General features: G+C 33.5%; 1 protein-coding gene across 6 annotated transcripts in view; it reads left to right on the forward strand.

The window, feature by feature from the left end:
- The first annotated feature begins 2,893 nt into the window (after window positions 1-2,893).
- Window positions 2,894-12,103, forward strand: part of LOC127718241 (fibropellin-3-like) — a 231,423-nt gene continuing 222,213 nt past the window's right edge. For all 6 annotated transcript variants that reach the window (XM_052224235.1, XM_052224237.1, XM_052224236.1 and 3 more), the window contains exons 1-3: window positions 2,894-3,299; window positions 5,827-5,914; window positions 9,636-9,743. In XM_052224235.1, the coding sequence (XP_052080195.1) occupies window positions 2,994-3,299; window positions 5,827-5,914; window positions 9,636-9,743 (502 nt within the window). In that variant the 5' untranslated portion in view covers window positions 2,894-2,993. The remainder of the gene's footprint in view (window positions 3,300-5,826; window positions 5,915-9,635; window positions 9,744-12,103) is intronic.

Consider the following 12,103-nt stretch of genomic DNA (forward strand, 5'->3'; position numbering starts at 1 on the left):
AGAACAAAATACAGTGTATCACCACTAATATTTAGATTTAAGATATTTGTTTCTTTCGTAAATTTGATGCATAATGTCCAATCTAAAGTGTAACATTCATATTCATGTTATTAACTAATACAAATGGTTAAAGATTAGTACACGATTCATATTTTTACACTGACTTATTCCGGTCTGTGTTTTCGTTAGATGTTTTCTGATTTACATCGGATCTGATGAGTTAAGCCCTTTTCAACTGATTTTTTATATTTTGTTCTTATGTTGTACTGTTTCACCAGTGTCCCAGGTTAGGGGGAGGGGGAGGCACAAGCAGACTAGTTAGTAGTTCAGTGGTTATTGTTGGTTCGTTCGTGTCTGTCATATTTGTTTTTCGTAAACTGTTTTGTTATAAATTAAGCGTTAGTTTGCTCAATTGAATTGTTTCATATTTTTGATGTCGGGGCCTTTTATTGTCGACTATATGCTATGGATTTTTCTCATTGTTAAAGGCCATACGGTTGCCTATAATTGCTTACATCCACTTTATTTGAACTTTGGTGGATAGTTGTCTCATTGGCAATCATGCCGCATCTCCTTATTTTTATACTAGTATTAAGTTTAAGCTCACGCGGTACGAACTAAAGGACGGATTTTGTTATCTATCCGGACCGTTTTGTTGTGAATCTGAGCTTGCCATTTTTTTGCTTTTATCCCGAATGCTCCGAACTTAGGTGCTTAGCTAAAAAAAACCAGAATATGTACCAAGATTAATGTTGTCCATTTAGAAAACATAAATGGTTTATAAAAGAGAGGCGAAAGATAACAAAGGGTCATTCAAACTTTAATAGTCGAACACAAACTGACAATAACATGGCAAAAAACTAAAAACGGCCAAAAGACAAACAACAGTATACAAAACCCAACATAGAAAACCAAAGATTGAGAAACACGAACTTCACCAAAAAGTATAAGTTGCATATGAGGATAAATTCGGTGCAAAATAATTTAGGTAACATTGAAAGATTAGTCGTAGCTTTTCGTTGATTTACAAAGGTACGTAAAATGTGTAAAAGATCAACTTAATTATCCAATAGGACAATTTTATTTTGTATTCCAGAAATGAACATTTTTATTTGATACGGTTACTTATTACCTGAGAAACTTAGAATACATTAATGTCAGTGGATGCACAAAAGTATCATTTGGTGATGTTCCAATTGTCTTAACCACGTCACACATCTAACCTCTTTTCCTCAAATGTGACCTAGCGGATAGGACTTATCCCCGGGTTTGCACCTAAGATCCGCTCCCCCTTTACACACAGTTTTTGTTGAGGTTCGTGTGGCTCAGATTTAGTTTTTAATGTTGTGTTTTGTAATCTGTTGTTTGTCTTTTGGTTGTTTTTCGTTTTTTTGTCATGGCATTGTCAGTTTGTTTTCGACTTATAAGTTTGAATGTCCCTTCTTGGTATCTTTCGTTTCTCATTTTCAAGATTAATGTCCTTATACCTTGATCTACATATAACCTCTTTAAAAATTCATAAACAACATGGTTTCTGACATCAGATATAGATATGAGGGTCTGGATGGGGTTGATAGAATATATAGAGAATAATGGGGGAAAAGTGCAGAATAAAGGGCAGAAAATATAAAGAATAGAGAGAAAAATAGCCCAAAAAAATATAGAAAAGAGAATAATAGGGTGCTACAATATAAAGAATAGAGAGAAAAATAGCCCAAAAAAATATAGAAAAGAGAATAATAGGGTGCTACAATATAAAGAATATAGAAAATTAACTCATAGAATTGTAAAAACGGAAATGAATGACCCCCATCCAGACCTTCTTACATCCGGGTGTAGGATTTTCTCGCTGCGTTGAAGACCCATTTGTGGCCTTGTGCTGTTTTCTGCTCTTTTGGTCGGGTTGTTTTCTCTTTGACACGTTCCCCTATTCTTTTATTAAAAGCACCAATCACTTGTTAATAGGATGCGGGGGTCGGGATTGAGCATCGTAAACATTTTTTGAACCTTTTGAAACAAGATTATTTAAAAATGATTTTGTTGTACTTATTCATTATAAGATTGATTGACTGGGTGGTGTTCAACTGCCTTGACTGGCTGGTAAGCCCTCGCACGGTCGGTCATAAGATAAAAACTTATCATAGATACCAGGCCTTAAATTTCGTCTAAACAAGACTAATCATGCAGTGACGCTCGATTCAAAACAGTTTGGAGGTCAAATACGAAGTTAAAGAGCCTTGTTAACTAAATATTCCGAAAAGTTGAAGTAGAAAAACCTCAGGCTTTCGAATATTTCAACATTTTATAAACAGTAAATTAACAAAAATTAACAATCGATGATATTTCCTGTCACTACAAAAGTGCTGACTCCTTGAATGGGGATAAGAAAAATAATAAAAGAGTTAACGTGAAAATGATTTTTTTCTATTTCCTCCTAAAAAGTTCAGATCGATTCTTTTCATCAAAAGTTAGAGTCAGATATACTGTCTCCCTTTCAAGAGATCACAAAACCACCCTCTCCCCCTCCCCAACAACCAACACACACACACATACACCAACATCTAACAACAGAACATCTCTTTTTCTAAAAGAGAAGCTAAAAAACAAGAATTTAGAGCAAATAAATGCATTCGGTTTTTTATTGACTTTCTGTCATGTCTAATAACACACCTTAGCTTTAAATAAAATTCCTGGAAATATTGAAACGGTTGGCCTATAAATAACAATGAACAGTAGTTTCAGCTAAACTCTTGCTATTGGTTTAAAATAATATTATGTAAGTCACGGAAAACTTCGCTTTGTATTACATTTTAAAGTCAAATTGAACAGGCTTTATATAAAAACACGAATAAAACAAGGCAGTTACATTTTTACACACAATGAGACCGTTGTAATCAACACAACCTCATCTAGTAAAAAAATATACATTTATTCATGATACAATTCCGCGTGAAGAAATAGGTTAAGATAATAACACTGAATTGACCGATACAATGTTGGTAAAATTTTCTGAAATTTTTATTTCACTGTTGATTATTAACACTAGTGAGGGAATTCGACGGAACATAACTGGTTATTCGTTCACTAAAAACAAATATAGTGACTCGCATGTTATCTTGGCCTATAACAATGTTGGTCCATTGATGTGCATAAGTGACTGTATGCTGTACAAGGAATGCAACGCAGTAAATTTCAACAGACATAAATTAGAATGCGAATTGCTGGCGGTTTCCTATCCGGGTGACACAAGTGTGCATATGGACGGCGCCTATTATACAGAGATAGGTGGTTGGAGAAAGGTAAGTTGTTCTCATTTATGATTCTTATTTTTTAAAGATATTTTTTTGCTTCCCTCTGTTTATAGGATATGAAGGCATTTCACTAATCCAAATACATTTAAATTAAATTCTTGTTGTTGTGAAATTCTTACATTGGTCGTGGAACGTTCGCTAGCACTGAAGGCTAAATTGTATTCTGTGGTTGCTTCTCTTTTTCGTTGTTTTGTTTTTGTTTTAATATCTACCATTTTTGAGTCCATTTCATTTTAGTAAAGTTAACGAGTTTTACGCACTATCTAAATTATTTAGCCAAATTGTCGGCTATTTTTTGTCATTTTTTTATAAATCAGAAATTGGAATTTCCTACAAATAACATTTGTGTTGTTAACTCTGACGCCTCATAGCTGATGTTGATGAAATAAAATCCAGTTTATTGGTAAAATGAAAAAAGTATCTTTTCGTCATTCAAAATCTTTTAGATGTGCACCGGCTACTAATCTCCTGTATATATTCGGCGATTTTTGCGTCACTGATGAGTCTTGTGTAGACGAAATGCGCGTTTAGCGTACACATTTTTAATTCCGGTATCTATGATAAAATTGTGTTTATTTTTAATTTAGAATTTTGCCTTACATTTAAAAATAAGTAAATATGGAATGATTGCCAATGCAACAACACTCCGACATGAAAAAAACGTTAATTTGGGATCCTGAAACAATATTCTCAACACCGTAAGCGGACTTCCGGTTCGAATATATTTGAATTGAAGCTTGCGAAATCGAAAATATTTCATCAGGATTCCAGGTTAGACAAAATGTAAAACAAATCAAAGAAGGGGTAGGGGGTCCTTTAATTCTGCATTCTTTAATTTTTCACTATTCATTAACAGTTATGCCTGTTATTCTCTATTCTTTATATTTAAGCACCCCATTATTCTCTATTCTTTTTTTTTTTGCCTATTTTTCTCTAAATAATTCTTTTTTTTGCCCTTTATTCTGCACATTCTGTAAACCCCATACACACCCTCTTATATATAACGTATATGCTGTATATCTTTTCGGGTAAGGTTTTTGCTTATACATGTATTTAATATGATATCAAATTTCAAATTGTATTAAAGTCTATGACAATTTTGAAATATTTATGACGGCGGTTACCGTGACATTACAGGTAACATTTTTTGATGGATCGATTTATGTTTTAATTAATATCAAAATAAAGAGATTGGTATACTTGCCAACGACACAACTATACGTCAGAGTTCAAATGACATGGAAGTACAATATACTGAAAATATAAAAATAAGAAATGAGATATGATTGTAACGCTGCCTTTAGCACACTTGGCTTTTTAATGGCGGACAGTTTTTATTGGTGATGGAAGCTGAAGAAAACTATCGACCTTCTCTAATTGGCAATCCTAGCAAATTAAGATCGGAGTCGAACGCACCTTGCCGAAGCAGGGTTCGAACTCACCATCTCAGTGTTTAAAGTACAATTTTTTAACTGGAGTAATCGGAATATATTTTCCTAATCATTTATCAATAAAATAAACATACTAGACTAAGTAATTCTGAAAGGTTATAACTTTTTTTTTCATTACCATTCCAAATACCAAAATAAAAATAGTGGCCCTTTTTCATACCTCTTCTGTACGAGTGTGTAAGGGAGCTACCATTTGATTTTTATGGGGGGGCTAGGATGAAAAATTTTGTCCTGCCTTTTTATTTTTCCCTCTATTCGGTCCTGCCTTTTTATTTTTCACTCTATTCGGTCCTGACTTTTTTTTTTAAATAAATTGTCATCCTGCCTTTTTTTTGGCAAATAATCTCATCCTGCCTTTTTGTTTACTCAAACCTCCTGTCCTGCCAATTTTTTTCAAATTTCATCCTAGCCCCCCCCCCCCCCCCCCATCAAAATCAAATGGTAGCTCCCTAATGTTTCATTTCCGGAACATTTTGAAATATTGAAAATACTCACCAAAAGCATCTTATTTTGTACGCCATACACACGTTTCGTCTTCATAAGACAAATAAGGTATAAAAACAAACCTTAGTGTTTCAAACAATTCAACATTTTATACAACAGTAACGTGAGATAATCTACAAAAAAAAAAAAAATTCAATATTTCATGTCAACACTAAAGTGCTGATTACAATGTAATAAGCTCTCGAACACATTTTTTTAAAGATAGTATATACATGTACGAGCTAGAATGTAATTGGTAGAGTTTAAAATGTTATAAACGCAACATTCAAAAAACGATAAACCTTTAAGGGTCAAAATGGATGAAAGAGGGATAACTTTTTAAGTCAGCTAAGCGTTTGTAATAGGCAGTTTCATCAATACATTTTAAGCATTCGTGTCGACAGATTAATATCTATGTTACATTTAGAATCTTTTAATATATGTATGTAAGTGGTTGACAAAAATCTACAAGTGATATTAAAGAGTTTATCTCGAACTACTTCTCTGGAATGAAATAATATGATATCAACTGGAAGTTGGTACAGATATCATAATGCAGAGAATATTTTGTGTATTTATAGGATAAAGATGGATGCACCCCGAACCCATGTGAAGTTGGACAAAAATGCATCCCGGCTATGTACAATCATGCTATATGCCTAGAATTTGGTAAGTTGCATATTCATTCGATCAGAGAATGACATGGAAGTTCTTCAAGTACCCTCAAATTCCTCTGATAAGAGGGTCTGGAGGGGGGGTCTCTCATTTCTGTATTCTTTTTTTTTAAGCCTTTTTTCTCTTTTAATTATACTTTTTGCCCAATTTTCTCTATTCTTTATATTTTAGTACCTCATTATTCTCTATTCTTTATTTTTTTGGTCCATTTGCTCTTTTCTATATACTATTTGCCCTTTATTTTCTTTTCTGTAAATCCCCATCCAGACCCTCTGAAATACGATCAGGAGAATGACACCTAAATACTCGTAATAAAAGAGGTCTTTGAAAGTTGATAAGAAAATTTTGCTCATCTCGCGTATACGTACATGTATTTGTAAAACGAAAAATACTTATAAATGTCGTGCGTCCGAAGCGCTTGTTTACCTCCATCGTCAGAAACGCTCACTCTTTGACATTTGAAAACCAGTTACGTGTTAAAACGTATAAAAATACTAAATGACCAAAACATTACCTTAACAGAATAGCCGAATTCATCAAAATATGAAAATAAGAATATGTGGTATGATTTCCAATGAGACAACTCTTCACCCGAGACCAAATGACGTTAACAATTATAAAGGCCACCGCACGGCCTTCAAAAATGAGCAAAACCCATACCGCATTGTAAAGATATAAAAGGCCCCGGAATGACAAATGTATAACACTTCTACAAACGAAAGAACTAACGGCATGATTACCACCATGATTTCGGTATGCTCCGTGGGAAGCGGATCAAGATTTTACCTACCCACCATGTTTTACCTACCCACCATGTTTTACTTACCCACCATGTTTTACCTACCCACCATGTTTTACCTATCCACCATGTTTTACCTACCCACCATGATTAACTTACCCACCATGTTTTACCTACCCACCATGTTTTACCTTCCCACCATGTTTTACTTACCCACCATGTTTTACCTACCCACCATGTTTTACCTACCCACCATGTTTTACTTACCCACCATGTTTTACCTACCCACCATGTTTTACCTACCCACCATGTTGCAGTATTGTGTAATTGCTCCACGGATTTCGGATCGGGATACCAGGTGTGATAATGCTTTTAACAACATTTGGGTACAAAATGGTCAGGAGCCTGTAGTTCAGTGGTTGTCGTTAGTTCATGTCTGTTATATTTGTTTTTCGTAAACTGTTTTATTATAAATTAGGCCGTTAGTTTTCTCAATTGAATTGTTTCATATTTTTTATGTCTGGGCCTTTTATAGCCGACCATACGGTATGGGTTTTTCTCATTGTTGAAGGTCGTACGATTGACTATGACTGTTTACATCCACTTCATTTGAACTTTGGTGGATAGTTGTCTCATTGGCAATCATACCACATCTCCTTATTTTTATATCAAAGATACAAGCTTTAAAATTATGTACGCCGATAGACTCCTCGGTGGCGATTTGATACTATATACGTGGGTCTGGAGGAGGGGGTCCTTCTTTTTTTGTCTTTGATTTTTTAGACCATTTTTTTCTATTCTTTATTTATTTTGCCCATTATTCTCTATTCTTTAGATTTTAACATCCCATTATTCTCTATTCTTAATTTTTATGGCCTTTTTTTCTTTATTCTTTATTTGTTTGCCCTTTATTCTTCACTTTTTACCATTATTCTCTATTCTGTAAACCCCATCCATACCCTCGTATACTTTGAAAGCGCTGTCAAATAAAGAAGATGAATAGCATTTAAACAAAAACCTCCAAAACGTTATGCCAAATTTAAGTATAGATAGTTATGCCTGATGATAGAAGGAATTTCAAATATTGGATTTTCGAGTGCATAAACATAACTATCACGAACAGTAATCAAACATATAATATTAATAAAAAAATAAATCCGGCAAGTCATTCTTATCTGGGTCATTGCAGAAATCCAATCGGTTTTTTATACTGAATCTTTTGAGGTGCATTGACTGTAACAAAATTAAATGTTAATGTCTTTGATGTGATTTGTACGTGGCGATTTTGTTCTAGACAATGAAATAAAAGACATTAAATTTAACATGTCCAATCTATTCTTTAAACACTCTCTTTAATAGAAAATATATATTTTAATCGAACAACGTCTCAAACTTCCACTTTAGTCAAAAGTACAATCATTCGTCACCGCACTCGGCCGATTCCGTACCTACATCTAACGGAGAGAAGCGGAGTCATCCGATAAGCCGATTAATGTACAATATCAAACGAACTGAGTGTACCTAGAGCGAAAGAACATAAAGAACTGTATTTCTTTTAAATTATTTATAAAAAATTTTATTTTCATGATTCCCAGGGCAAAACCGGTTCGAATTTTTTTCGAATTTTTCCTGACTTTGAATTCGTTCGGATCAAATTTACTGGAGGAGATATTTAAAAGAAAAAACTTGCAAACATTTTTTTCTCAGACGATATAAAATTATTCTAATAAAAAAAACCAAATATCTATGGAATAGTGGACGTAAAAATATATAGAGTGAAACCAAACGCATTTCAATGTTCATAACGAGTCCAGATTTGGTGTTAGTTGAATTATCAACAGTTTGACAGTGACCATACGTAAGGGTGTTGATGGGGTTAACAGAATAGAGAATAATGTGCAGAATATATGAATAAATGGCCAAAAAATAAAGAATAGAGAAAAAAAGGCAAAACAATGAAGAATACAGAATAATGGGGAGTTTATATACAAAGACAGAATTGATAAAGAATAGAGAAAATGGTCTAAAAAATTTAAGAATACAGAAATGAAGAACCCCCATCCAGACCCTCATACATTAAGTGATACAGTGTGCGCAATTTCTACGCCGGATACAGACTTTTCTTGTTAGTTTTGATGAATAAATGCTTATTTCGACAAATAACGCACAGGCACTTGTCTCTGAAATAAAATTACCTATATACTTTTAACGTGACGGTACCCAAATTGCACCTATTTTGACAGTTTATTCAACTACGTTTATTTATGATCCAGACAAAAGTTTCCATTCTGTGTTTATTTTGTAGATGTGTCATTATTTACTATATGGTTCCACCAATTTAATTTTGAATCCATATTGAATCATAGAAAAATGGGTTTGAACCGACTTCCAAACGATCCATGATTCTGTAATGAGGAGTGCCCAAATTGCATCCATGCTTAAATTCACATCCTTAAAAATCGAATAACAGATATTTTGTTTTATTTCTTCAAATATTTAGAACAATTTGACATTAGTCCTTGTTTACTATTCATTTTTTAAGAAACGGATGCTTGTAACATATTTAATTTGTTCATTTTTAAAAGATGACTTTTTGTGAACGTCGCATGGCGACGTTTTCGTAGATTTACTTTTTCCAGTGAATGCTTCATCTGTTGATATATACTGTGAACGTTTTGAGTATATTTAAATATATTTAACTTTGTTGAAAGACGTGTATAATGTCAAATCATAAAAATACAAACTATTTAGTCTCAAAGAAAACTTGTAAGATTTCCGCAGCGAATTCTGTTGAATAGGTGCAATTTGGGTACTCAGTGCAATTTGGGTACTGTGACGTTATATAGGTAATTTTTTTTCAAAGACAAGTGCCTGTTTAATAACTTCTCTTTGGTGATGCATTTTATCTAATTTTTGGGAAATCTTTAGATACATGTATAATCTTAAGAAGAGCCGAATATTTTTCTTCTATTTTAGATGCACCTTGCGACGTTAAGCCTTGTCTTAACAATGGTGTATGCAGAAACAAAGTTAACGATTACAAATGTATTTGTCCAGATGGTTACTCTGGCGGTCATTGTGAAAGTAAGTAGCTCTAGTTAAAAAATAATAATTTGTAGCTTTGGAAATATCTGATTTAAGAGGTTGCATCATTACAGAGCGTTGTGTACATCAAAGGAACAACAATAGATCAGCATAGGTTGCGACTGACGTAACTTGTGTTTTAGTAAATTCCCTTTGCCACTATGTTTAATTAAGGTGGTACATAACACTACAGGGAGATAGCTCTGTAAAAATCAGCTGAACGTTTAAATCACGTTCTATTGTTAAGGAAATATCAAGCTTCTCGATGATCAAAATTAGTGTTTGTCAAACTGCTATATAGTCAATGAAATTTTTCCGATAAAGTGTGCGGTTCAAGTTTTTTGAATTTTTTATATTTATGTCAAAGTTACAAAGTAAATATTTTGTCAAAATTTTATGAAAATTGAACGAGCCAAATTAATTTTAGTCGAGGTGTTTGTTACCACCTTAAGGTCAACATGGAAAAATTCCTTCATTAAGCAACCACATTCAACTTTTTATATTGACTGTGTATATAGGATTTTGAAATAAAATATATTTTGAACAACCTTATCAGTTGAAGTGGGATTGACTATGACTGATCAATACGAAGGACAAAAAAAAAAAAAAAAGACATTAAGAGTAACTGCAGTTAATGATGGTCTGGATGAGGTTTACAGATTAGAAAATAATGGACAGAATAAAGGGCAGAAAATATAAAGGATATAGAAAAATAGGCCAAAAAATTAAGAATAGAGAATAATGGGGTGCTAAAATAAAAAGAATAGAGAATAATGGACAAAATTTATAAAGAATAGAGAAAATGGCTTAAAAAATTAAAGAATACAGAAATGAAGTACCCTCCATCGAGACACTCGTTAATGAGAACTAGTTTCAAAGCCATTACAACTAATTAATCAATCGTGTTTTTAATATAATATTCGTTTCCTTTTCCTGTTCTGGTGTTTCATGATATAATTTGGTTGAAATGCACTAGAAAATAACAATTATGGAGAGCTAACTACGTACTTTGCAATCGTTCTAAAAATTATCTAGAGATTTCTGGAATTACCAGACACGCAGAAACGAAATACCTATCATGTCTAACTCAGGATATAGGTACCTTCAAAATAGGAAATTAAGGTCGACTGGCTTGTTCAGTCATGCTTTGAAATTCTTCTAGATTGCCTGATTCTTACAAAGACTGGCACTTAGCCCCTTTGCTCCCAATCCCGCCTGTAGTCGTGATTGCAACCACCACCCGTTGATAGCCCATATAACCCTCCATACTTTTTTAGAACTGCCCCAGCTGAACTGTATTGAGAGCAGGGAATTAAATTATGCCACTCATGACCCATAAACTCTTTCAAGATGTGTTATTTTGAAAAAAATGACAACCTTAATGCCCTTCTTGGAGTACAAAATCGGAAACTTGTGAAAAGTAGCCAATATTAGTTGGGGGTGGGAGTCATTTGAATGCCACCAGGTTAATGGTATGGGCCGTACGTATTAACTATTATCCTAAATACATGCATAGGAAGTTCAGGAACACAAGGATGTATTATACAGCCAAAACAAAATCTGGTCTGTAAAAACTAGGTTACTGTTTTGTCAGAAATCTGTTAAAACGGAGGCAGACCTGTCTTGACCATTACAATTCCCCAGAAAGACAATCAAGTCACATTTACTTCCAGTCAGTATGGATGGACTGCTTTACTACAATGTAATAATTAAATGACAAAGAAACACACTTTGGTCAATTTTCACCTCTCTAGGTCGTATTTGAAGCGAAAAATAGACTAAAAATGACAATTTTTCAGCCAGGGTAGGTAACCCACCAGAAAATCTACTATCCCCCCCCCACCATGCCATCAACCCTCAATTTTCAATACATAGTTTAATATAATAGATCAAGATCAGTTATCAGTTACAGTATCGAGAGTCAACTTATTTACATATAATTTGCATATGTTTGATTTTCCAGAAAATATCTTGGGGTCGAATCAGTTAATTTAAAACCCAATTTTTTTTTCTGATTTTCAACATTAATAGAGTGTTTTAATCAGTTTTACACCCCAAGATTTTTTCCAGAAATCTCATGGAGTCTAACCAGTTAAAGTTTATTATAGGAGAAAATTTAGGTGACATTGAGAATGGTAGAAGGTACCGGGTTGACACATTTCTTAATATTCATATCATACGTATTTTGCTTAAAACAAAAATCTATTATCTAGGTGTATTCCCATTGGTTTGTTAGTGGACCGATTGCTGCTACTCCTATCAATATGATATGTAAACATGATTTTGTGAGAGAGAAACTTACATGTGCTTATACTGATTTGGTTTGTTACACGAGGTCTGGATGGGGGTCACTGAATTCT

This window comes from Mytilus californianus, unplaced genomic scaffold, assembly GCF_021869535.1.
Source record: "Mytilus californianus isolate M0D057914Y unplaced genomic scaffold, xbMytCali1.0.p SCAF_10, whole genome shotgun sequence".
Lineage (NCBI taxonomy): Eukaryota > Metazoa > Mollusca > Bivalvia > Mytilida > Mytilidae > Mytilus > Mytilus californianus.